The sequence below is a fragment of the Anguilla rostrata genome, chromosome 5 (assembly GCF_018555375.3).
Source record: "Anguilla rostrata isolate EN2019 chromosome 5, ASM1855537v3, whole genome shotgun sequence".
Classification (NCBI taxonomy): domain Eukaryota; kingdom Metazoa; phylum Chordata; class Actinopteri; order Anguilliformes; family Anguillidae; genus Anguilla; species Anguilla rostrata.
The window spans coordinates 44,515,124-44,542,673 of NC_057937.1; the positions used below are offsets into that span (position 1 = coordinate 44,515,124).

At 41.0% G+C, this 27,550-nt stretch overlaps 2 protein-coding genes across 6 annotated transcripts in view; both read left to right on the top strand.

Annotated features, from left to right (window-relative positions):
* Positions 1-562: 562 nt before the first annotated feature.
* LOC135255368 (cAMP-regulated phosphoprotein 19-like) lies at positions 563-4,786 on the top strand. The gene is made up of 3 exons (XM_064336452.1): positions 563-741; positions 2,465-2,587; positions 3,804-4,786. The coding sequence occupies exons 1-3, from the start codon at positions 682-684 to the stop codon at positions 3,972-3,974; spliced, it is 354 nt and encodes a 117-aa protein (XP_064192522.1). The 5' UTR covers positions 563-681; the 3' UTR covers positions 3,975-4,786.
* A 969-nt stretch (positions 4,787-5,755) lies between these two features.
* Positions 5,756-27,550, top strand: part of LOC135255365 (unconventional myosin-Va-like) — a 39,720-nt gene continuing 17,925 nt past the window's right edge. For 3 of the 5 annotated variants that reach the window (XM_064336445.1, XM_064336446.1, XM_064336447.1), the window contains exons 1-19: positions 5,756-6,014; positions 10,008-10,118; positions 12,495-12,666; positions 12,798-12,942; positions 13,528-13,684; positions 16,445-16,588; positions 17,789-17,870; positions 19,258-19,365; positions 19,688-19,794; positions 19,910-20,175; positions 20,490-20,571; positions 21,344-21,484; positions 21,649-21,774; positions 22,421-22,504; positions 25,425-25,568; positions 25,683-25,780; positions 26,180-26,266; positions 26,653-26,761; positions 27,270-27,481. In XM_064336445.1, coding sequence (XP_064192515.1) covers positions 5,970-6,014; positions 10,008-10,118; positions 12,495-12,666; positions 12,798-12,942; positions 13,528-13,684; positions 16,445-16,588; positions 17,789-17,870; positions 19,258-19,365; positions 19,688-19,794; positions 19,910-20,175; positions 20,490-20,571; positions 21,344-21,484; positions 21,649-21,774; positions 22,421-22,504; positions 25,425-25,568; positions 25,683-25,780; positions 26,180-26,266; positions 26,653-26,761; positions 27,270-27,481 — 2,420 coding nt within the window. In that variant the 5' untranslated portion in view covers positions 5,756-5,969. Of the gene's footprint in view, positions 6,015-10,007; positions 10,119-12,494; positions 12,667-12,797; positions 12,943-13,527; positions 13,685-15,499; positions 15,521-16,444; positions 16,589-17,788; positions 17,871-19,257; positions 19,366-19,687; positions 19,795-19,909; positions 20,176-20,489; positions 20,572-21,343; positions 21,485-21,648; positions 21,775-22,420; positions 22,505-25,424; positions 25,569-25,682; positions 25,781-26,179; positions 26,267-26,652; positions 26,762-27,269; positions 27,482-27,550 lie in introns of those variants that run through there. The other 2 variants (XM_064336448.1, XM_064336449.1) reach the window with 2 other exon arrangements.

Here is a 27,550-nt window from a genome sequence, read left to right on the forward strand (position 1 = left end):
ATACGGTGAATTTGATGAACCAATCCGGTCACTTCAAAATAATCAAATATTATAAGAAGAAAAATCGATTACTGCGTACACTACTCGCACTTCTCAGATAATTAAAAGACACCCTGAGCTATTTGAAAGTCACTGTCCCGGTTTGTCCTGGATCGGCTTATGGAAGTGCGCAGGGATAAACGAAACATTACTATAGTGCTCTGAGCATCAGTATCCACTTACAAGTCCCCTGTATAGTCGTCAGGTTTGTCCTTTGCACTGATCTGATCAACGGTCTAGTGACGTAGTTAAACCTTGACAGTATCGAACCAACCAATCTGATTGGTGGATTTTGAAAGTTCAAGGTTTATTTGCAAATTCCTACGTCACTGAACTACAATTCCTATATTTTATTTGAAATTTAAACTAAAATGAAATGAACTAAATAATTTAACCATGCATCTATAGAACCATATTTTGCTTCATACGTTTAAAATGGAATGTAACTTCACTCTGAAATATGAACATTTTATATATACATTGGACATGGAAAACCATTGGCTAGGGGAATGACGTTTTAAATCGCGCAGCCATCTTTTTGCGGGAGGAGGTAAAAAACATAAAGCTGTAACAATTTGTCAAGGAAGGACGGGAAGGGTAGCTCTGTTTTTTTCTTATATTAATTTCTATTACTTTGCAACTATGTCCGAGAATATTGAAGGAGCAAGGACTACTGATGAGACTTCGACTGAGGAACAACAGGTAAAAGACCGCAGAATCAGCTTGTTTAGCTAGACTACCGTTATTTGTTATGAGTTAGGTTAATTGTTAGCTTGCAACCTAAACCTGCTTGTTAGCTAACGTAAGTGCGTGAATAAGGATTTAGCTAGGTCATTAGCTGGTTCCGTGATTTTATATTTATCTGAAGGTTAACTACATTGCTCCTTGGTCAAATAAATGACCAAGCCACAGCGTGCTCATTGCATATGAAGGCTCGTGTGCCGGGCAGATGAGGGCTAGCCAGCTCCACTGTTCGTCACGACATGTTCGGGAGTACGGTGGTTGCTGGTATTTTATTTTAAGATGCTCGCTTTGCGCTAGCAGCTAATGATTATGGTCATGATTGGCATTTGATAGTTGGCAACATTAATTATACTTAAACTTTTTGACATGTTGCTTGTCCGTACACATGTTTCTGACACGTTACTGAGATTAGCTAACTGGTTTACTGAGTGAATGGATGCAGAAACGAACAGCCAGGTAGAACCATGATTACAGTGCCTACCAAGCCAGCCGTGCTAACGTTAATTGGCTGTTGGCAAAGTTTTTTGAAATCCTGAAATGGTTTGACATATCCGAAGTAGCTAGCACTAGGATAACTTGGCTTGCTAGATGCCATTCCCAGTTTGCGTGAAAATTACCTTGTTAGTTAACTTATTAGTTACCTTGATGACTTACTTTTATTATAGTAGTAGTTCATAGAAGGAAAAAAAAAAAACAGTTATGTTAGAAATTATTTACAGTGAGCTGGCTATCAAGATGACTGAGTATCTATCTAGTAAACAGGAAATCTTCAGACCAGAAAAGGACCATGTTGAAATCACAAATACTGCTGTAACGCTGTGTAACCTTACAATTTCTTCTTTTTTTTCCTTTTCGTAGCTATTTTATTCCAGTGTGTCTAAGTGACACGTTTCAGCAGGTTGTAACTTGCACAAAAAGGGCTTCAGTACATCCTTTTCACATCTTCTAGCTAGTATTTATGTTTCTTTTGCAAGGTCGCTTTAAAACAAATAGGCTATAATTTACAGTTTTGTTGCCATTTATATACCCTGCCAGGCTTTGACCAGGCCAGTTTTTTGCGAAGAATTGTGTTGAATGTTACTCCCATAGGCCCTTAGTGGCCATGTGGAACATGTATACTGTAATGGTAATTTATATTTGCAATGGATTTGATTAGGCTTGCGTGGAAATTTTGCACCTAAAACAGTTTTTAAATAGTTGTTTTTAAAAAATATATATCTTTATACTAGGGGTGTGTGAACATGTGGTATTGTGTTCTGAGTGGTATTGTGTTCTGAGCTCTATCTTAAGGTGACCACCCTTGATCATTATTGCATTTTGACAGGACCTCATGTCATTTTCCTGTTCCATCTCCTACCTCCTTTTACCCGAATGCAAATGTTGTATCTTTTGTGTTATTCTCGGTGTGTTTACACTTGTGTTTTTGATCCAAGTCTATATAGTACTCCTGAAATAGTTTATTTCTGTCAGCTGCCATTAAAAAGTCTACTTTGCCATTGGAAAATGAACATTCACTTGATCAGTGTTGGCGTTATGGAGGTTAATGGTTTGATGGCCTAAATACTCTATGGGGTTTTTTTTTACTCTGTACAAACTGGTTTTGGGCCAGCACTGTAAATCACCAGGCGCTAAATGATTTTTGTAATGATTGACACCACCTTCTTCCTCTGTCTCTGAATAGGAAATGGACGATAAGGTGATCAGTCCAGAGAAGATGGAGGAGGCTAAGCTGAAGGCCCGGTACCCCAACCTCGGAGCCAAACCCGGGGGCTCTGACCTCCTCAGGAAACGACTTCAGAAGGGGGTGAGTTCTAATGCATTTCTCTGTGTACTCTGAAATTGTGATTCTTAAACCTGAGGTCATAAGACTGGATCACAAGATCCGTATGATTTAAAAAATGAAAGCAAAAAATTAATGCGTACTCCAAAAAAATGTACACATTTAAAGTAAAACGTTGCACTGTGTACGTGTTTATTCATATAATGAACACTTTTGACAAATTCCATATGTGAAGGTGTATTGACTGCCTTTTAAAGTGATGGGTCACAGAAAATGGGACTCATTAAATGGGTCCTTGGCTTGGAATGTTTGGGAGTCCCTGCTGTAAAAGGATTCTAAAATTCATATTGTGTATTAGTATTAAATTGAATGACAGCGACATTCTGTATTATATTAATTTATTCAAAAAGGCATTGAATTGAAATGGCTTGTGCGCAAATGTCTGCAGTAAGGAACAAGACTGTCGTAAGTTTACCATTTCTGGCAGAGATATTTTGCCTTACATTTGAACTGAAATTAGGAATTCAATTTCTTATTGGTTTGTATGATACTGACTCCACAGTCATTCTTTTGTTTGTCTTTGAGCCCCTATATTCAATAAGAAATTCTCTGTAGCCAGTTTATTCTGATTCTTTTTTTGTGTGGAATTTATAGATGGTCTGAACTTATGTATTTCAACCCATTTCTGTTTTTTATTTTATTTTTTTAAGCACCAATTACTAGAAGCTCTGAAAAGGATCTGTCAGCAGGAGGCAGATTGAATTTCACAAACTCTTGAAAGACAGTTTAGCTTTGAGAAAAGCAAGAAGAAAGGAAAGTGGAGTATTGATTTTGTAGTGCCCTGTCCTGAGAACTTTAAAGATGAAAGATGTATTTTTTGAAAAACATCATTCTTTTGATGCTCATAGCTACCACATTCTCTTGAATTCCCTCAGTAAATACACCACCAGACAAACTGGCCAGTCTATGTTGTTGGTAAATATAGGCTTAATATCCCGTGAGCCGCACCAGGGCCTGATTGAGTGGTATTCAGTGTAGTTATGGTTATGGCCAATTTCTTCAAGAGAACAACATTGCCGTAAGTGCCCTTCAAAGCGTTTGTGTACAACAGCCTTTGTGCATTTTGTAAATGGATTCTGTAAGAGGTTTGCAGTCCTGCAGTTTTGTGTCAACTGGACATATCAGCTCTTGTAATGTGCATCTGCTTTCCCTAACATTGTATTTATTAACCTCTCTTCAGCAAAAGTACTTTGACTCGGGTGACTACAACATGGCCAAGGCCAAGATGAAGAACAAACAGCTACCTGCAGCCATGGCGGAGAAGACGGAGATCACCGGAGACCACATCCCCACCCCTCAGGACCTGCCTCAGAGGAAACCCTCTCTAGTGGCCAGTAAACTGGCTGGTTGATGGCAGCCTTAAACGGTGCTGCTTAGTTCTCCGTTCTGTTCTTTCATCTCCCCAACTTTATCTTTGTCCTCTTTCGTGTTAGCTTTCATTCCTTTCCTCATTTCACTTCCATTGAAAGGAACATTTTGAGAAGTGGGCAGAGTGCAGTGAAGTAGTGCTGCTAAAGAACAACTCCAGTGGCGTCTGTCAGCTAGCGACAGAAACAGTCGAAAGCTATCAGTCTGCTCAAATGTTAACTGTACTGTAGTAATATTAATTGGAAGTGTACATAGCTCCTTGTGTGGAAGTTACGGGAGGAATGAATTTTAGAATATTTTACATTTTACTGTACCATTCCTTATGTCCTCATAAATTATGAAGTAATGTGCTCGAATGGTTTAATATAACCCCCAATATTGTCAATTGACTCTTTCTAGTCACGGCCATGTTCTTTGTTTTATATACTTTAAATATAGGTCAGAAAATAAAAGAATGGACCACACGGCTATTGCTTGAGGACCATATTATAAAGAGCATGTGTGACCCTAGATTCTAAAAAAGGCTGCTGTTTGTTTGCTCCAATCTTCAATTACAAAATGGCCTTAAACCCTCAGTCAGCATTATCACTCACAGATTCTCTTGGGAAATACATCCGTTTGTGGGAACATCCAAGTTAACCTAGTTAGGAGTGTGCTGAAAATGGATCTGAAACCAGTCTCCTTTGGATTTTGTGGTTGGGTAACTCACTAAATGAAATGTTTGAAGTATGCATGTGCATTGACTGTGCAGTCACTTTTTGTGCCATTTTTGTAAATAAAATAGTTTTGCACTAATGTCTCTGCCCTTTTGCCTTCCAAACAACTGTTAGCAAATAATCCACAATGTAAAAAAACTATGGTACCCTCTGCTACACAGGAATCTGCCGTTTAGGTTTCCATTTACAGACAATAATGCCATGAGTGTACTATGGAGGTGATTTACATCTGACAGGTAAAAATGTGAGTGTTTGAGATGTGTGTTTATGCTGCCTGGAACTACAGTATTTTTTTGTCTTGCACATGACTTGTTAGCTGGTTATTTCTGGCTTGCCCTCCAGGTACATGAGGTTCACTATGTAGTACAGAACAAGCTATATGGTTATAGGCTGCTGAGATATTGGAAAAATTTTAAAGTATGACAACGCCATTCAATTTGAAAACTAAGCAAGGAAGATGGCTTGTGTAGACAACTAATCTAAACATCTTTTGAGGTTCATAGCTCAGATCTGCCAAATGGATTGGTTTATGTCTTTGTGGTGTGATCGATTTTTAACAGCTTTCATTACACATTCAGTAATGATTTTGTGTAATGAAAGTTTATATGAAAGCCGTGCATAAAGTATTACTTATGTTGTCTGCTTCTATCTATGTTTAACTTGCTAAATAAAATAACTGCCGGTTGTTGGATAGATTTTCTCGGAGACTTAATTTACGATTACATATGCTTGAAAATGTCTGAACATAAAGGTTTGAACCTTACAAGTTAAGGTGAATGTGGCCCCACGATATTTTTGGCCTTCAAAGTAGCATTTTGACATAGCTAAGGTCTTCCACAAGTTTAAACAGAAAACCAGACAAACATACACGCACAAATCAGATTCACATAAATATTTATTTTTACCTACATCTGCTGTAAACACACAAAAAATGTGATCTTGAAAATTATGCTAAATGACCTAGTGCTACATTCACTGCTTTAGCACATTCGGTGAAAATGAATCACTGCCGCTGGGAGGCAGCACGCACTAGTTTTATTACAAACCCATAGCAACAACGGATTTTACTGAATCATTTCATCCATCATACCCAGAATGCACAGAGACTTTAAATAGCGTGATTTTAAACTATGGCGATACTTGCTTCATTTTGAAAATTTCCACGTTTGTTTTTAAAGGATCATTTTCATTCAGAGAAAACCTTATGTTGAAAGTAACGCATTTCTGATGCTGTATCCTGCCTACTAAAACAAGACTGGAGAATGGCTGGGTCGACCGTCATGGCAGCGTCTGAATTGTACACAAAGGTAAAACAGGATTGGATGTGCCCGTGCTACATGTAGCGGCATATTGTTATTTTACCCCTGTGCTGTAACCATTTTCTGTAATCTTTAATTGGTCTAGGATTTGAGCAAATACATCTTTCTTATTGCAATCAGTGTGAACCTGTCACCCACGATGGAGAAAATGTGCCTTATTTAACAATAGCTGAGAATGAATGGAGGGCTTTTTTGGTTTTCTTGAAACGAAAAGCTGTCATACTTGCTATCACGTTTAGTACCGTTACCCAGTTAATTTGTAGGTAGCGAACGGGATTTGTATATGAATACGTGTCAATGCTTTACGTGTACTCAGCAGTGGGATTACTTAATTTTCTGTTGCCAAAGCCAAGGCGAGAACTGCACTCGAGCAAGAACTGGCGCACAGAACCCGGACACGGACCTTCTTCAATGTTAGCGTTAATGCTGCATAGGCTACTGTCGTGTTCGGTTATTAGCTGTTATAGCTAGCAAGATGGCAAGACGTCTGCGAGACGCTGAAAATAACCCTGTCATTTCGTTTGCACGCGCATAAAATAATGTTACCAGCAATTATGAAATCTCTTTTTACATGTGTAGCAACAACGTAGTTTTTGCATTAAGAAATAACGTTTATCCACTGTTAGCCGGCTCGCTTTATACACCTCGGAATGCTAAATGTCGAATATTTCATGACTCATTTTTAACATTTCATGTTAAAGAAAAGAAAACAGAATTGTACGCTTGACTTTAACTTTGTACCAGCGGGGCTTCGTTTTGAGATAACTGTCTTATTGTATAGCCTACACATATCAGACAGACTATTGTCCAAATGGAATGTATATTTCATTGAAGGGATTATTGCAAGCACCGCTGTGAAATGCTGCTGAGGCTGGCTCCGACGTCACCGCGCTGATGACGTTTGTTTTGATTTTTTTTTTTCCGAACTCCATTCTTCCAAAGCTTATAAACCGCACTGAAATGGGTTGCTACTGTTCTGTTATCAGAATACGTTCGTTTTCCAGGGCGGCTTAAAACACCGTGCAAGTTTAGACGGCACTTAGAATGGAATATCTGTATCACGCTCAATCTAAAGTATTGTTGCCGTATGTCGCAATCGTAATCAGCATGAAAACAATTCAAACAATGTCACAATCCACTGCACACTTATGCTGGTGAAAAGCCACGGGTTCTTGTAGGGCAGGGGTGCACAACTCCGGTTCTGGGGGGCTGCTCTGCGTGCTTCACGGGGGTACTTCACGAAGCATGATTACTGAATTAGCTGGATAACTGCGCTGAGTAAAAGCTCTTTTTACTTCAGTCCGCGTACCAGATTTGGGATAGGTCAGATCAAGATATGATTGCGCTAATTAGGACCTAATTAATTAAGAAAATCCTTCAGCGGATCGGCCCTGTTGCTTGCTGTGCACCCCTCAAACGGATTGCTACGTAGCATGAGCTGTCACCACCTTAATTCGTTTATTCAAATGATTTCTTTTTCCCACGGAGTGGGCTAAGCACGGCAAATTGTGGTCACTCACTAACTCACTCATGGACGACCTTTGAGGGACGTTTTGTGAGACGCATGCGCAGGTGGTGCCAGCTAAAATGTGTCTGCGGAAGTGAGTTGCGCCGTGGGTCTGGACGGTTACGTGCTTGTTATTTTCTTCAATCATTTATATATTAAACTGCCTGCTTCAACTAACTCTTGCCAATGTGGCTTTCATTGGGTATTTCATGTAGTATGGTAACATGAAGCCCTGGGTAGCTACATTTGAAAGGTGTCTTGAAAGCAGTTATGTGGTTGATCAGGGTTGATTTCAGTTGGGATAATAGTGATTGTTTTTTCAATGGTTAATTTTGGCTAAATACATCATTTTCTACAAAAAAATAATAAATATTAATATACATTACATTCAAGTATTTATTCTCTCTTTTATGGTGTGCCACCCAGATTTTCACTGAATTACTATGATTTATTGCAGTTTTGGAGTTCCAAATGTCAAACGTTTCAAGGTGGTGTAACCATATGAACAGAAGCAGACAGCCACAGTTCTCTAAAAGGTTCTAATTTTGGCTGTTAGAAAAAAAAGTTATTTCCAGTGGATGCAAATAAGCAGTAGCAGGCACTGAAAGGGGTCAAGCAAGATTGTGTGTAGGCATTGACATTTTAACAGGCTTTAGGATGCCCACGGGACTACTAACATGTTAAGTATGACTCTGTATCCTCTCTACTGCTGTAGCATGTCAAGTCTTTGCCTCTCTTGGGATTGCAGGGTCTAGAAGGGGATTTGTCATGGAAAATACTATATGTATTCTGGAACAGAACACCTTGCTAATATATGTGAAATGCCATTTAGAATCACCAAAAATGTAACTGCATTCATTTTACATGTCAGTTTAATTTGAATTATGTTATAGAAGTAGAGTGTAGACCTATATAGTGAGTCATTCTTTTGTTGTCTACAGAATGCTGTGAACACTTGGGCTTGGAAGTGTGCTTTGTTCCAGACTTTGAGCATCAGATTTTACTGGATTTTAGCTTCAGCTGAGCTTTTTTCCCTCGTACATTTCTTACATAACTGCAGTCCGCAGTCACAGAAAAACAGATTGTGTAATGAACAAAAATAGTGTACTTGCTTAAATCCATTACTGAAATTCAAGGACAATGCTGAATGTGATTACATTGAATATACACTAAATATAGCTATACACTGACAACAAATGGCCTATGTGACTTTCCTTCCTCATTGTAAGGGTGGGAATAATATGTCAGCAAATTAAAATGAAACCTGACTTGAAGTGAAAGCTGTTAGCCTTGCAGGTTAATTCCATAGTCTTCTGCTGGCCTCAAACTGTTTACAGATGCCGGCACTCTCTCCAGCCCCACTTTCATAACCTCCCTACGGCTGCTGGTGCTACCATGTCCTCTAGCCTAAATGTAAAATGTAAGTTTTGCCTCACATATTTATGGGACAATTAAACAGCCTAAATGTAATGGAGTGGCTTTTGATCTGAGTTTAAGCCAGTGCAATCCACAGAGGCAATTTTATTAATTTACGCAAAAATTTCTAACAGCAGTGGGCAAGTGATGCTTTTTGGGTGTGATGCATTACATGTCTTTGTGTTGTTTTTATGTAATGCTTCCTCTTTTAGTAGTTGACACATCTGCACAAAGGGTTGGGCCCTTTCATAAGGGTTTCACAGCTGATGAAACTAAGACATCACTATGAGACATGCACTGCAAAACAACATCTCTCTTGATGTTCTGTCTTGCTGTCACTGAGTCGTGTTAGTCTCACTAGTGGACAGATTTTGCAGTGATGCAGCTTTTCAAATGATTAAACCGATATGCTCAAGGAATATTTTGTTAAAATATGTGACCTTTATACTGCTTCATGAAGTCAGCTGTCTGTAAAAAAAAATGTTGTAGTAGTTTTGCAAATCTGTTATGAGGCATTATCCTTACACACTTTCAGTGTAAGTTCTAATGCTTTTACATTTATTTAAGAAATCATTGAATTGGTTCTCAAAATTGTATCTGACCAATGATACAGCATACCTTCATACATCACGGTGGGGGTTAGGTGTTTTGACTTCATGTACAGAGTCTTTATAATTTGGGTTCAGTATTTGGATTACTGTATTTTCTGCAGATGGGTAATCTTTGACATCAATTTGTATTGTGAGTGGTGCTGTCTCTAGCTTTCATGGAATTTCTATTTTAATATTTTCATTTCTTAAAGAATCTGATTAGGATGCTGTAATCTGTCAAAATGGCAAGGAAACTAATATATCAAGTGGGGAAATCATTAAAAGGGTGAACGAAGCATTCCACGACACTGCTGTGGGAGCAATGAGCTAATGAACTCAGAAAAAAAACAAGTAGATTGCAAAGCAACTCTGCTGAGGGTAATGAAGTATGTATTGCTGAATTTTCTAAAGAAGTATTAGTGTACTTCCCCCTAGTGTCGATGACCTGTGACCTGTGTGTTCCTGCAGTATGCCCGGGTGTGGATCCCAGATGTAGAGGAGGTGTGGAAATCAGCAGAGCTTACCAAGGACTACAAACAGGGGGACAGATTGATTCACCTGCAGCTGGATGATGGCAAGGTAATGGAATGGGAGAGCCAGTATGGTCCATTGTCATGGATTTGTGTTGCAAATCTCAGTGTCCTCAGTTGCGCGTTTGAAGGTTGCAGTTGGAACAGTGTCCAGTAGTTTGCTGTGTGTTTGCTTATGTGTAAATTTTGTTGTTACATTCATTCCTCCTCCACAGCTTCACTGTCAGCTTTTAGCTTGTACAGGTGTAAGTGTAACAATCCTGCCGTGCCAGTGAGGGTAGACGTGTGCCTACCCTCACTGCTTTATCAGAGAGGAATGCAGACATACACACACACACACACACACTCACACAGTCTCGTAACTGCAGTCCGCAGTCACAGAAAAACAGATTGTGTAATGAACAAAAATAGTGTACTTGCTTAAATCCATTACTGAAATTCAAGGACAATGCTGAATGTGATTACATTGAATACACACTAAATATAGCTATACACTGACAACAAATGGCCTATGTGACTTTCCTTCCTCATTGTAAGGGTGGGAATAATATGTTAGCAAATTAAAACGAAACCTGACTTCTGAAGTGAAAGCTGTTAGCCTTGCAGGTTAATTCCATAGTCTTCTGCTGGCCTCAAACTGTTTACAGATGCAGGCACTCTCTCCAGCCCCACTTTCATAACCTCCCTACGGCTGCTGGTGCTACCATGTCCTCTAGCCTAAATGCAAAATGTAAGTTTTGCCTCACATATTTATGGGACAATTAAACAGCCTAAATGTAATGGAGTGGCTTTTGATCTGAGTTTAAGCCAGTGCAATCCACAGAGGCCATTTTATTCATTTACGCAAAAACATTTAACAGCAGTGGGCAAGTGATGCTTTTTGGGTGTGATGCATTACATGTCTTTGTGTTGTTTTTATGTAATGATTCCTCTTTCAGTAGTTGACACGTCTGCACAAAGGGTTGGGCCCTTTCATAAGGGTTTCACAGCTGATGAAACTAAGACATCACTATGAGACACGCACTGCAAAACAACATCTCTCTTGATGTTCTGTCTTGCTGTCACTGAGTCACGTTAGTCTCACTAGTGGACAGTGGATGGATTTGTGTTGCAAATCTCAGTGTCCTCAGTTGCGCGTTTGAAGGTTGCAGTTGGAACAATGTCCAGTAGTTCGCTGTGTGTTTGGTTATGTGTAAATTTTGTTGTTACATTCATTCCTCCTCCACAGCTTCACTGCCAGCTTTTAGCTTGTCTGTAGGAGGCTGGGGAATTGCCAACAGATCAGTGAGTGGTGAATTGAAAAGATAAGTGGATTGAAAATATTTAGAGATGTGCCATAAACAATTTTACATTATTGAAACTAATTAGGCCTCCTGAATCTGTATTGTCGCATTAGGTTTCCCATCAAACAAGAAAGTCAAGGGATGCAATGTTAGCTGTACCACAGGGAAGTGCAGTTTTGATGAAGGTGTTATAAGGTATCCGAGGCCCCAACATGACTGGTTTCATGTTGTTTCTGTACTTCTGCTGTTCAGATACTTTTCCTTCATCACAAAAGAAACATACTTTTTCCCCTTCTAGTGCATTTTACTTAAGATTAGATCACATACTCAGACAGCCCTGGACACTGGGAGAGGAGAGATCTGAAAAAGAAATAAGCTGTGATGCCATGCAGGTTGTTCTGTTTTAGTACTGCTCGTTCAGGGTACTTTGCAGGTGCAGTCGGCTATCATTTGGCCCTTTCCTGTAAATGGCAGCAAATTCTGGATCATACTGAAAGCAAAACATGTACAGGAAGTGTAACAATCCTGCCGTGCCAGTGAGGGTAGACGTGTGCCTACCCTCACTGCTTTATCAGAGAGGAACGCACAGACATATACACACACACACACACTCACAGTCTTGGGTGAGCTTGCTTTGTTCCTACCTTGAGTGGCCATAAATCAAATGTTCCTCAAATGAAAGGAAGTCTAAGGGTGTATGAAGGAGCGTTATAAAGAGTAATATATATGGATGCTGCAACTATTGCCACAGGGTACATTTCAGCTGTGTCTGTGATATCTCTTTTCAGAATCAGTTACCGTTTCATGAAGTTTCATTTTGTTGCATTTTTCCTGACATTTTCATCACCTGCTGGATTGACTTACCTTTTGCTAACCTTACAGCCAGCCCAAATGAAAATGTCTGGTTTCATAGATTTGTCCTGCTTTGAAAAAGACTTGACACACACTCAGACAGTGCAAGCTGACAAGAGGCTCTCAGGGTGACAAGTTGTCAGATCTAACTTCTTTGATTGGTCAGCAGGGAAGGTAGCTTGTTTCCTAAGGCACATTATAAAAGGAGGAACTACGGTATATTACAGTTGTTTTTTCTTATATTGCTAAGTGTGCAGAAACTGAGCATTGTTTATATTATTTTTTTCTAGAAAGTTGACCACAAATTAGATCCCACAACCAAGAACCTGCCTCCCCTGCGGAACCCTGACATCCTGGTGGGAGAGAATGACCTCACGGCTCTCAGTTACCTCCACGAGCCTGCCGTCCTGCACAACCTCAGAGTTCGCTTCATTGACTCAAAGCTCATCTACACCTACTGTGGTAAATGTTTTGCGAGTTACACATATACCTTTTCAAGACTGTCTTTGTATGTAAAAGAAACATGCTATCATAGTGTGGAATCCAAATGACCTTTACAAGGTCAATTATTTAATTCCCCTAACTACTTCCAGGCATCGTTTTGGTGGCTATAAACCCTTATGAGAATCTGCCCATCTATGGGAGTGACATCATCAATGCCTACAGTGGACAGAACATGGGGGACATGGACCCCCATATATTTGCAGTGGCTGAGGAGGCCTACAAGCAAATGGCCAGGTCTGTTAACTATCTGTACCCTCTCACAACATGAGATTCTATCAAATTATGTTCATGCTTTTATTATTCAGTTTCTTTAGTTCACACTGCTGATGGACCTCAAAGTAAGAACTGTTGGTTATCATGCTGTCAGCACATCGTGACTGATCTGAAGAAGATGTGGGTGTCATTATTTTTGTAGTGAGGAAATGGTATCACCTCCTTTAGCAACTGGAGGCCTGTATGAGCTAGTTGCCAAAGCAGTGAGTGCCATGGTAGTGCCATGCTTGGCCTTCTCACAGGGCATTGTGGGTCATACACTGACTACTAAAATTCAGTCTCAGGTCTTAATTGACATTTTTCCCAATGCCGTTTTTCAATTTCATGTCCGATAAGTCCAATGAGAACATGCAGAGCTTTCTGTAGTAAGTTAGCTGGAAGTACAAAAACGTTTGACTGGGATTTATACATAGTCATGTTATTATTCATTCCAGGGTGTATGAAGTTTTGTAGTACATAGTTTTGTCTGCACATGAAAGTTCTGTAGAGGCAAAAGCCTATGAATGAATGGGGACCTCCAGCTGATCTGTTGTGCCTGTCTCCCAGAGATGAGAGGAACCAGTCCATCATCGTGAGCGGGGAGTCCGGCGCTGGGAAGACCGTCTCGGCCAAGTACACCATGCGCTACTTCGCCACGGTCAGCGGTTCCACCACCGAGGCCAACGTGGAGCAGAAAGTGCTGGCCTCCAACCCTATCATGGAGGTGAGGGAGGCCTGGTGCACTCCTCTGTATTGCTGTCCTGAATGCTAACCTGTCTGACACTGCTGCATCACAACTGCATTAAATCTGGGTTTCAGGGTGTCATGTATGTTCTGTGTTTAGATGGTGTTACCAGCATGTTAAGGTTCACCAGCATGTTAAGGTGCATGTAATCATTTAAAAAAAAATTGCAATATCCTTTACCATTTTTCTGCAGAAGTACAGTATATATGCTACTTTAATAAGTAGTGTTAACAAAGAGTTCTCACATGGGTGCTTAATTGATTTATTTGAGTGTTTATGTGCTATAATAGTGTCATAGCATGTTTTTATTTCAAACCTTCTGTTTTAGTGTTTAGTGGTTTCTTTGTTCAATCCATATTGTTGGTTACATTTTACCAAAGAAAGGTACACCTAGTTAGCAGGTGTAAAACGTAATTTCCTGCTGCAAATTTTCACATCTATATGAAGTGTTACTTATGTTTGATTTGCTCAAAGGTAACTATCTGAACCAATCAATGCAGCCTGCAGCTCACTGCAAAGTAATACATGACAAATTAATTGCTTTTATTGCTGTGGTCTTTGTTCAAAGGTACAAGATTAGAGCCAGAGAGATGATGGGGTAATCTAGCAAGGTTGATGAAGTAGATGGTGATCTTGGTGGAAGTGACTAGTAAAGCTCTTGCCTTCTTCTTCCCGTGCTTTGCATTAGCTGGATATGTGGGTGGAAATGAGCTCTAGTGAGTCAGCACATGCCCAGTGCGTCTGTGTGTGTGGCTGCGTGCGTGAGCTCTGCTTGTCTGCGTCTGCAGCAGGGCCTTGTGGGAAGGGCGAGGCAGGGAGTGGAAATGCTCTCCCCAGTGCCCATATGGCTGGCTCCTCTGCCCTTGTCAGGGTAATTGCATCAGCCTCCTCCCCCTGTGCTGAACTGGCAGCCGGAAATAATGTGGAAATGATAGGAATCAGCTTCTCCCTGTTTGTGGGTTTTTTTTGTTTGTTTTTTTTTATGGTGTCTAACTGCAGTGCACAAATAGCACCAGTGCAGGCCGTGTGCTGTGGAGCTGGTTTCTGTGTGACGGGGCTGTATCCCACTCGCTAGATTACGTCAGCTGTTCGTGCCACTCCACGCAACGTAGCGGTTATATATGGGGTGATTTGCATACTCCGGTGCACTGCTGAAAAGCCTCACTGTGCGTGAGCTGTGCTGAAGAGATCTCCCCCACTGCTGAGGATGAGTTAATTTCCTCTGCATGTCGCCTGTTTAACGTCTCCTCGGCGACAGCTGGCTGACGTAAATGCGTCCGTCACCTTCGCGTATTCCGCTGTCAGCTGTGGTGACCGGCCCAGCTGGGGGCTTCTGGGATGACTGGGGATTCTCTCCCCTGGTTGAGGCTCTGGAGCCTCCGGCCTCTCAGGTTAACATGTACAAATGCTCCAACTGCGTGGCCTTGTCATCGGGTTCTGCTGCCAGGATTTATTCCATGTGCTCCCTGTAAGGGGAGTAGTTCCTAGCTGAAAATGTAAGGTTCTCCGTCTACTGGAAGAGGCTCTGTCTGGGCTTGCACATGTGCTTGACAGGAATAGCATAGCAGGTTCCTACTATCCTTAGAGATTGAATGTCTCTAAGGAGGTGGCCTGGCGACTTTGTGTGCCTTCCGCAGTGAAAGCTGAAAGTGGTTTCCTGATTGATGCCTTCCCCCTGTAATGTCTTGGATGCCCCTTCCTTTATAAATGCGCTAACCTCTTTTGGTGGAATTGTTTTTCCTTTTTTTTCCTGAATTAGGCAGTGGACAAACTGAACACAAATAGGCATTTTGTTGATGTCAGTCTGCCGCCCGTGTAAGCATTACCCGCAGACTATTTATAGAAGCCTAATTCCACCCTGCTGTCAGTGATACTGAGCTTAAAGCACTTTCCCCCGCTCCCTCTGTGAGCATCTCTGCAGAGACCTGGCTTATGCCGTATTGATTGAGCTAGCGCTCTGTTCCCTGCCTGGCCGCTTTCTTCCCACAGGCATAAGCTCCCCCAGTCCCCTGCAGACCGGAGCCTGAATACCCATGGCTCTGAAAGACCTGTAACAAGTCCTCCAAGCCAGGGCTCCTTGGAGAGACCAAACAGTCTTCTGCTGCTGCCTACAATAAATAACAATCCATTTCGCTTACATTCCACTTCTTGGTCAAAGCTATTTATAGCAAGTAAAATGTGCAGTGTAAAAGAGCACAATAAAATGACAACAGAACAAACAAATACATACAAATATTTCTAAATATAGATATATTATTATTATAATACAATATATATTAAACCGAATCACAGTTCTAGCGATGCTACTCCTATGGAGATTGGGAGGACATGCTTGCCCTGGGGGAAATTATGGCCTTCAGTCCCATAGTCTGTTAAAGAGCACCTGGGGCTGTTATACGACTCATTTACTTAACTTGTTTTAATAATAATTAATGAGCCCAATATTCAAATGTGAGCTTGAAATACATTTTTAGCTTTCTGGGGGAAATAAACAAATATTTTGTAACGAATCCCTGGACAAGTTTTTTTTTTAATATCTAAAATCCATGGTATTAATTTTCATACATTTTTAATATCAATATCAATCAGTCTTAATATCAATGCCATTAGTTAACACTGGAGAAAACATTTAATCAAACTATGAAAACCACTCACTAATTGCAGTGAATAATTGTGTTTAATTTAGAAAATATGATTCCTCATTCTCATTTTAACTTTATTTATATATTTGATCTTCAGGCTATTGGAAATGCTAAAACCACCCGGAATGACAACAGCAGTCGATTTGGGAAGTACATCGAGATCGGTTTTGACAAGCGGTACCACATCATTGGGGCCAACATGAGGACATACCTCCTGGAGAAATCAAGAGTGGTCTTTCAGGTGAGTGACCCAGCCTGGCATTGTCCACACTTCTGTCAGAATATATGCACTGCTAGCCTGCGACTCACTATAGGTGGCACCCTGTTAATCAGTTCTGTTGACGACCAAAAGAACCAGTGTAGCAGGATAAAAAGGGATGTGCGAATGTGATGATAATACTGTATTTTTAATAGATAATTAACCTTTTTATTTTTTAGGAAAATAATTTTTTAAAAGTTTATTTTGATTGTGGTTGGCATATTCTTAAATGTCTAGAAATATTGATATAATGTTGGCTGCTTGAATGATTCCCCCATGTCTCAGGAAGTAGAAGAACAGAATCTGTGTTTATTATCCCATGCTATGTGGCTGAATCATTCATGTTTTTATGCGCAGATGCATTTCCAGGTGTCAGTCAGTGTTGTTCGGGCAGAAAAGTGGATAGGACTTACAGTGTGAAGAAGCGTGTGTTTGTGTGTGTGTGTGTGTGTGTGTGTGTTGCGTGATTGTACCCTAGTTCCCCTGTCACTCAGTGCCCAACCCAAGCGCACAGCTGTGTTGAGACAGTGCCAGGTGGCCCCAAGGAGCCCGGGCAGGTCGCTGACTGCTCCTTTCAGCCATGTTCTCGTCACCAGCTGCAAGACCACTGCAGGCTGGTAGCAGTAGGCAGTATACTCCCCTATATCTGAGTGGTTACTGTCTGTGGGTCTGTGTCCCTGGGGGAAGTCGAATAAAGGGTAGCTGTGTCAGCCCAAAATATACTACAATTGTGAAAGAAATGGACTGTGACATAGTCCTTAGTTTAGAGCTGAGTCATCTCCTGCTGTGATCACCTGTTACTGTTGTGATGGGGCATTTGGATGGACTGGTACTCAGTCCAGTATGCTAAATGGGCCCATGGGCCTGTGGTTACCCATTAACATTTATACAAAGAGTATATAGAACTTTTGCCGAATTTGCATAGATGGGTGCGCGTGTTACATGCATGATCTGGATAGCTGTATCAATTGCATAGTTGTAGTTTCACTCATTGATCATTTTCAATTCATTGATCATTCATTGTTATTACGTTCCAGAGTGTGGGAAGAAATTAATTGGGCTATATTTCTGTGATCTGAAGTGTTGAGCATTTTGAATTCCAACAGTGCTATACATTTGTACTGAATGTTAGTAGTGTTGCCATTTATTGTATGAATTCCTTTCGTCTATCCTCATTTGCAGGCAGATGAGGAGAGGAACTACCATATCTTCTACCAGCTGTGTGCCTCATCCCATTTACCTGAATTTCGAGATCTTAAGTTAGGTAGGTGTTTTTCATTGGAAGCCAAAATGAGGAGGAGGCGTCACTTGCAGCAACTGCCTTTAGTTGTTTTATTCTGCTAAAAACTTGATTACTTTTATTATCTCAGTGCAGTATTTGCCCCAAGCTCCTTAATTTCAGTTGTTAGGTATGTAATGTTGAGGGTAGTCAGTTGTTTTTCCAAACCACAAAATAGACAGTGAAGTTTGGTATGTTTTATTCCAGCATTCAATTAAAATATTAATGAAACAACATGAAGTAGGACAAAATGCAGTGGCGAATAGATTTTTGAGTGGGCAGGCTGTAGACATGGGTTATCTGAAGGAGCATCAATGAGGGTGGCAGGTGCGTCTCCAGAGAGCAGGAGGGTGAACGGGTTTATCTGCGCCCTCCTACAGAGGAGACACCTGCCCACTCTGCTGGCACCATCACGCTGATCTGCCACACTGCTTCTCAGTTATGCTGGGCGACACTCTGATATTAGGGGTGCTTTGGCATAGATGGGCTTCTGTTGCTGGGCAGCTGGGTAAAGTTACTCGGCAGTTCATTGAGAAAATCTCAATCTCATATATCTAATGTATCTAAGACCTGCCCATCTTTTTTGTAGACAGAATGAATGTATCATGGATCCGCAAAACCATTGATTGGCTTTTGAAAACATTACATTACATTAGGCTGTGGCCATGCATGCATTGCATGGAAAAGCCCCGACCCCGATGTCCGATTTACACCGTAGACCTGGTCTGAGCAGGCGGGTGGCAAGGTCGCAAATCACGCACCAGATGGACTGGAAAATTGCAGTGAGCTGCACCAAAATTGTAGTCCGCTTCTCAAAATTGACTGTCACACCCCCAGCAGAAAATGTCCTCCCACTTTGGTGCACAGTGAGTCAGGCTCAGGTGCATCAAAATCCGTGATGAAAATACCATTTCCCCAGTACGACAGCTAGCAACACACCAGCAACACACACCATGTATTTAAAATTAGGTTTGATATGTTGCTCAATATTGATGTGTCGGGCGACATTGCTGACAATCTCCAGGCTTACCCCCTGAACAAAGTGGCATGTAGCTTAATTTCCAATGGATCTCTGGAATTTGGAGTATGAAAACAAACTGTTGTGATCCCCAGCGACCACAGATGTCGCTAAATTTATCAAAACTGAAAAATTACGGAAAGGAGCTTTTAGGGATTAATTTGAATTACTTTAAAAATTGGTTGTTACCAACTCAAAAACATTTGATTATTATGTTCAGAATCTCATTATTTTAAAGGTGAACTGAAATGAACATGGTCATTTAACCTAATTGGCCTTGAAATCTCTTTTGTTTGACTCGGTGATACCTGCCATTAGTAAACAATGCTTGATACTGTCGCTGTTCTTCACCAGGTAAAGCAGATGATTTCCACTTCACTAACCAGAGTGGAAGCCCTGTCATTGATGGATTAGATGATGCCCGTGAATTGTCCACTGCAAGACATGCTTTTTCTTTGTTAGGTAAGGATCCCTGAATATATAAAACAAAAGTATTGTATTGAGTGTGTACTGATATTACGCCATTGTGGAAATTAATATTGTTAGTTTAAAATATACGTTTATTTTGTAGTTAGGTCTATTCCTTAAGAGTGCCAGCAGATTTAAAAATTGAAGACCAGTCAAGTTATGAATGGCATATTGTGAGCTGTCGTAAGAAGAAACTTCATTGACTATAATTTCAATGTGTCCATTGTGAAGATTGTGTTGGAAATCAGTCATTTATTTTTAATTCAGACAAATTGGGCTTGTTCTTTGACTTCAGTGTCTTTCCTTTTTGTTTCAGGAATTAATGAATCCTATCAGACAGGTATCTTCAAGATATTGGCTTCCATCCTCCATCTGGGCAATGTAGTGGTGAAAGATCGAGATGCAGACAGCAGCACGATAGAGGTGGGTACAGGCACATTGGAACATGATGTGCCAGAGCATCTCACGGGCATGATCCTCCTGCCGATTTCAGTCTGAGCACAGCCTGTGACGCACTCCCAACATTCTCTCATTTCAGCCTAATAACAGCAACCTGACTGTGTTCTGTGAGCTCATGGGCATCACGTATCAGGACATGTCCCACTGGCTGTGCCACAAGAAGCTGAAGACCGCTACGGAGACCTACATCAAGCCCGTCCCCAAACTTCAGGCCATCAACAGCCGGGATGCCCTTGCCAAGCACATATACGCCAAGCTCTTCAACTGGATCGTCGCCCACGTGAACAGGGCCCTGCAGTCTGCGGTCAAGCAGAACTCCTTCATTGGGGTTCTGGACATTTATGGGTGCGTTCCCTCGGTTGGAAAGGCAAAAATGTGTTTGAGTAAAAAACCTGTTTGTCTGCGTAGTAGGATCTTATTAACTAGATTGGGGGAATAGTTTCCCTGATATAAATACTGATCTGACAAATACAAATTTTGATTCTTACATACATAAATCTCTAAGTGGGTGTTGTCTATTGAGGAAGTCACAGAATAAAGCTTTGATTGGTCTTGCATGTATGGGTACTTTAGCAGTCTGGCCTTGTAATGGTGCTTACTTAAATCCTACTGTGCATTACTTTCAATTTTTTTGTATTTTTTCACCGTTTTCTTTACAGGTTTGAAACATTTGATATCAACAGCTTTGAACAATTTTGTATAAATTACGCCAATGAGAAACTCCAGCAGCAGTTCAACATGGTGAGTGTTGTTTTCTCCCTGTGAGCTTTTTGAAACACACCCATCAACCTCCCAGTTAATCAGTCATCTTTGAAGTGCTGGCTGTCATCTCAGCTCTCCTGTGTACATCAAAGGGTTTGGTCATTATTAAAACCGTCTTCAAGCCTTGGGGTTACTGTGAGGCTTTCGCATAGAGCAGCCATTTTCTGCCATTGTCAGTATGTGTGACAGATGTTCAGATTTTCCATTATGCATTATTTCTGAATTTGTGGTGCGGGCGATACTGCTGCCAACACGATGTAAGATATTTCTAGAATTATTCGACAGATGGTTTGTCTCAGACTTTGATTTGAATCCAACCTCTGTCTGGCTTCTCCTTTGTGTTTGATGTGCTGACTGTTCTTAACACATTTATATTTGTTACTGATTTTGTCAGATCGCAATGATAAAATTAATCTCGTCCTTGATTAAATTACAGTGAATCAGAGCAGTAACAACTGCATGTACTGCTTTATGCCCCGAAACTACTGCTGTAATTTTTCATCAATACCCTCCCCTGAGCTTGGTTTCTTGGCTATTGGTTAGTCATGTGAATGATATTGTATTAGAAGATAATGGGAATGAATCATCAAATTTTAAATATAAATTATACTGAACTGGGATTTTTTTTAAGGTGGGTTGGCTGTATCCAGTGCAATTTGTGAATATTACTGCACGTCCACAGGTATTCTGGTGATCAGGTCTGAGACGGATGCTCATGAAATATCTGCCTGCTCCCTTTTTCTCTGTGCAGCATGTCTTCAAACTGGAGCAGGAGGAGTACATGAAGGAGCAGATCCCGTGGACCCTCATCGACTTCTACGACAATCAGCCCTGCATCAACCTCATCGAGGCCAAAATGGGGGTGCTGGCCCTTCTGGACGAGGAGTGCAAGGTTGGACCCCTTTATTTTATAATCAAAATGTACACGCACTGTGGCTCTGGATCCAACTCAGCTCTATCGTCGCGCCAGTGTGATTGACGGGTGGTCAGGCATGCTTGCTGTTGGACCTCTTCCCTCTCCCCATTGACCTTTTGACCTCTCCCATTCTCCTCCAGATGCCCAAGGGAACTGACGACACATGGGCTCAGAAGCTGTACAACACACACTTGAAGACGTGTGCGCTTTTTGAAAAGCCCCGCATGTCCAATAAAGCTTTCATCATCCGGCACTTTGCAGACAAGGTAGACGTGTTCCTCAGTCTCAGCATTCTGTTTTCCTTGCACTGTAGAAAAAGCCCAGAGTGTTAGTCAGATATCCTGTGAGAAGCGTATTCGGTTTTGAAAGTTTTTGATGCCTTTTTCTTACGTGACCATAAAGAAGTAAACTGTCAGTGTCCGGTGTGTTATGTGATTCATTTGGGTATGGTAGTGATATGAAAAGTTGGCCTACCACGTGCCACTTGGGCCCATTTTAGCCTCAGTGTCGAGTTACTGTCTGTGCGACATACAAAAGCAAAGGGCTTTCAGAGTTCCTTCTGATCAAGGCACAAGGGACCTTCCCACACATTGAAGCCATAATTTCCTTTAGATTCCTGCAGTCGCTGTGTCCCCCTCCACTCTTTGCTCTCAGAACACTGAGTTCATTCATTTCCCCCCAGTATTCCAACTGTGTACCCATCACAAATGTAAAATCGGCTATCCTTCACTTGTATTGAATATACATAGCTGTTAAATGTCAGCATATTTTTGGATGTGTGAACAAGGGACTTGTGTTATATCAATTAGTGAATTCAGGGCTGCTCTCTGCAGTCATAATAGTATATTCACTTTCACTAAGGACTGTCAGTCTGACCTCCTCCACTTCTACAATGTGTTCTTCTGTCCACAGGTGGAGTATAAGTGTGGGGGATTCCTGGAGAAAAATAAAGACACTGTCAACGAAGAACAGATCAATGTGCTAAAGGCTAGCAAGGTTTGTCCTTCTTGTTCACCTTCCCAGCCTGCAACTCTATCCTTAGACTTGCTTCCATATTCCTTTATTACCTTCTGGAGGTATATTACTGTTTTATCAGTCTGCATTGGAAACACACTCTATAGAATGTCTGTTCCTTTTTGGTTAGAAGATATTTGTTCATTTAAGTACCACTTTTTCTAATGATGATTGTTATTTACACTGGACAAGAGTTGTTCAGAGACATGAAAAGAAAGTGCGGATTTGGCTGGACCCTGTTGTTTTAAGATGCATGACCTCAAAAATTGGTTGCAGTGCTGTAAAGGTCAATGGCAACACCGCCACCTGCTGGTCATTTTGTGATTATTAATCTGCCAGTTGGAAAGCAGGCACTATGACCAATCTCCAGATATGTAAAATATTTAGAATCTGGTTACAGTATAGTGCTTTTAATAAATATAGTTTTTGTGTTTATTCATAGTTATATTTGTTCTTAGATATTATTATAGTTTGACCAGGTGGTTAAATTAAGTTCCATCTGCTGTACTTCTGTTGACTCCAAAACATTTCAATTTAATGCATTTTATGAAAATGTATTGAGGAACTACTGATTTTGAAGTTCAAACCTCTGATATATGCATAAACTCAAAATATATGTTTTCACACTGAGCAGTCAATCTGTTATAATGTACAAAACCAATTTAATTATTTATGTTGGCACTATTTGTGGTTGTGACTGAGTACTGATCTGTCTTTGAAGTAAAGCTCTGTGACTTCACATATGTGGATCACAAAAGCAACCAGAGGTCAGCGCTGATCCAAATCAATTGGCATCACATATTTGAAATGTGCTGAAAATGGAAATGATTTTAGCACTGAAATTGCTGTGATAGAAGATTGCCCTTGTGTTTTCTCTGTTTGCCGTTACAGGATTTTCGATGTTAGGGTTTTATAATTCCTATAGGAAAAGGGCTAAGCTTTTAATTCCAATCTTTGATCCTGGCATATGATTACGCGAGGATGAATTAATGAAAGGCCAGCAGCCACTTGCTGGAGTGTTTTTCAAATAGTGTGACAGAAGTCGCTGCCAGCCCATAGGACCAAAATAATCTCTCATAGATGTTGCTGTTATTTGTGTTCCTTGTCTATTTATATGTGAGCATCAATAAACAGACATGTTTTTAAGATTAGCGCTCATTTATTTTTGCAGTCTGTGGATGAAACCCCTGCTTTTCTATTTATTTTGATGCCACAATGATAATACCTGCTAAGGTCCACCATGGAATCTAGTGTTTCTTCTACTCCTTGTGACGCCTTTGAAATGGCTATTTTAGAGGAACAGCATTGCTGTGTTTCTTCAAGGATGACTGCAGTGGTACTTCATTTCTATTGTGAATTGCCATCAGACGCTGTTGCAATTGAGTTGAATATTTTCTTGAGTGAAAGGAAATTGAATCTATTCATAGCTGAAACATAATAAAAAGCTTTCCTGGATTTTCAGTATTGAATCTTTTTTTAGAGAAAGGAATGTGAAATACTGAGGCAGTAACTGATTGTGGTAAGGATTTCAAAATGTCGAGAGAACCAATAACATCTTTAACCTTTTCAATTTAATAAATGTGACAGAAATGTTATTTTACCAACATTAGTGAATTAATGATTAATTTCAGACAATGAAGTGTGAAAGCAGAAGGTCCTTCATTGTATCCATATGCACGCTATATGTACACCTACATTTCTCCTTGTTTTTATTTTGTTCCATCGCACTGTGCTATATGGAAACTATTCCAGCTACCTGGCATCGACAAATTTGGCTGCCTTGTGAGATATGTTATATTTGGTACTTGCATTTACAGCATGTTCAGTTGCTATAGTACAGCATTGAGTACGTAAATACTCTTCCATATGCTTGTAATTCAATCAGAAATGTGTTAACTGCTGACAAAATAAGCTGTTTAATTCCAGTAATGATTCCTAATATATCCACGCTATCCTTCAGTGTTGGCAAAGGATGTTGGTAATCATCCAAAGTAGCCTGGATGCTTCCATTTACTCTTATTCCTAGTAAAGTGTATATATAAAGGCAACATGTATAATTTATTATATATATATATATATATATACAGTATATAAATAATGTAGACCGTGCATTCCTTTTTTGGGTTACTTCTTAATCACTTGTGCCTGTTGTTTGTTTGTTCATTTTTCCACTCGTTGTGTGTCCCCATCATGACTACCCCTGTGCAGAGGAAGGTAAAGCAGAGCATTGCTGTAAAGCTGTCATTTCTGACTTGCTGTTTTCCCTCTAACCCTGTCTAACTCGCACTGGGGGAATGGCCTTGTTTGTTTGCATCACCATGGTTTCAGAGCTGTTACAGGCAGGGTGAGAGCATTTGGAAACTGCTGAAATGGGGAGGTGGGAGTGGAGGGTAAACATTCCCTCTGAATTTTGTGCTGTGTTGCAAAAGCATGCTGCTAAAAATGCCATTATACACAGAAACAACATCCTATATAAAGCCCTGTGTAATTTGGGTAAGGCCCCATTTACTGCAAAAATTAGGACCTTTTGAGGGACATTGACACTATTTTAGACGATCATGCAGTTATCCACTTAAAAGCTTATTTTGCACTTAACCATTTAAAATGAGTTATGGTACATAGAAAAACTTCACCACTGTGAATACAGTGTGTGTTGGCTGCTATATCTCTTACTGTAAATCAGTGGGCCCAAACCCAGAACCAGTCCATCATCGATGAATGATGATCTTACGATGGTCCAGTACACAATTATACAGGTGTAAAAAAATAAAAAAAAAAGCAGTGGTTGGTATCAACAATATGCATGTTATGACACCAACAACTGGTTGAGCTATTGAAAGACATGAACATGTGATACTGTTGATTAATTGTTTCCTGTGTTATGCCCTCCTTGCTGGGATAGTTTAATCTCCTGGTGGAGCTGTTCCAAGATGAAGAGAACGCCACCTGCCCCACAGCAGCGCCCTCTGGAGGCCGTACCAAGCTGAGCGTCAAGCCAGAGCCGACCAAGTCTGCTAAAGATCACAAGAAGACTGTGGGGCTACAGGTGAGATCGACCAGTGTCAGAATCTTTTACAGTAATTCAGTTGGCAGTCTTGCTCTTGCAGAGCTCATATTATGTTTTTGATTGTTTGAAATAATCATATTTCTTGTCTCCTAGTTCCGTAACTCTCTGCAGCTGTTGATGGAGACCCTCAACGCCACCACTCCCCACTATGTGCGTTGCATCAAGCCAAATGACCTCAAATTTCCTTTCACGTGAGTTCATTACCCTCAGCCACAGAGTATTACAGTTAGCATGTGTCCACACCAAATGGGCACAATAACACTGTTTTTACCAATACAAATAACTGAAATATTAGAAATGGGGTCTGCTGCCTCTGACCATACTTAATTTCCTGGAGTGTGAACTCAGAAGTTTGTTCTCAACCACAATAGTGGGCTGCCTGTACCCTCCCAAGAATGTTTTTGCATGCGAGGTACAGTGTGCTGTGGTCCTTTTTGATGCGTTCAGTGTTAGAAATGTCTCCCTCAGAGTGCCATTTCCAGAGTAACTGAAGCATGCATCTGGAATCGATTTACCTTTTAAAGAAGAGTTGGTTGGTTGGTCTCGGTCAAACTTTGATTCGTAATGCAGGGAACTTTTGTATTCTCCAGGTTTGACCCCAAAAGGGCTGTGCAGCAGCTCAGAGCGTGTGGTGTTCTGGAGACCATTCGGATATCAGCTGCTGGCTTCCCATCCAGGTACACCATCTCCAAACCCTGACCTCCCCCACACTCTTTCGCATACTTCCCTTCCAGGTAAAGATTGAGCTTACACCTCACAATGTCAAAGGTTGGCAAGGGTTCCATGACTTACCACAGCATTGGCTCCTTAAAATGACAGGCCAGGGGCTTAAAGTGTGACTGTTAGTGAGAGTTCAGTATCTCCTCTAACTGGTGCATGTTTTCAGGCTTTACATGCTATGCAGATCTGTCCAGCCTCTGAAACTATCATACATCCCTGCCCCACTATGTACTGTCACTGCCCTTCGCTGAAGTGACACTGTAGCCAGCACGGTACATGGTCAGGCCAAGTTTGAACAAAAGCAGCGCTTTGGTTTGACAGTCCTCTGTTGCCTTGACGTCAGGTGGACCTATCAGGAGTTCTTCAGTCGGTACCGGGTTTTGATGAAGCAGAAGGATGTGCAGACTGACAGGAAGCTGACCTGCAGGAATGTCCTGGAGAAACTAATAGAGGTAGGAGGATGTGGGCATTGTTCTCATAGAAGGCAGCCACACCTGCAGGCCTTATGCTACCAATAGCACAGTTGCTAACGTGAGGAATTCCCTCAAACAATGCATATAGTACGAGCGACTTGAAAGACTTAGCCCAGTGCTGCAATGATTAAGGATGTACTCTAGTAGCAGAGGTCAAGTCCTAGCTTGTTAATTTATTAGTCTGTTTAAGGCCTTAGTTATTTTAAAAGGTTTGCAGCTATATAGCGAACTCAAACATTTGCGAATCAAATGTAAACTCTGTAATGTTATACGGGCCTCTTTGTTGAGGACTCTGAGATATGGTGAAATGCAGGGCAGCTGCTTGGTCATTGAAGACCACTGAAGACCTCTGAGGCATCTGCTGTCATTGTGTGCCTATGACGACTAATTCATCTTTTAACCAGCCCAGTATAAGGTTTATTTGAGTGTTAATGTGCATACAGTAACACAGAATTTGTTCTTTCCTGTCATTGCACTCGACTTGTAGGATAAAGACAAGTACCAGTTTGGGAAGACAAAGATCTTCTTCCGTGCCGGCCAGGTGGCCTACCTGGAGAAGCTGCGAGCTGACAAGCTGCGGGCTGCCTGCATCCGCATCCAGAAGACCATCCGCTGCTGGCTGGAGCGCAAGAAGTACCTGCGCATGAGGGATGCTGCTATCACCATACAGAGACGCGTGCGGGGGTACCAGGCACGATGGTGAGAGCAGAGAGAGACCGTAGCCTTCGTTTGGGTCCAGTCACGGCAGCTTCAGTGTCGCACAAGTCC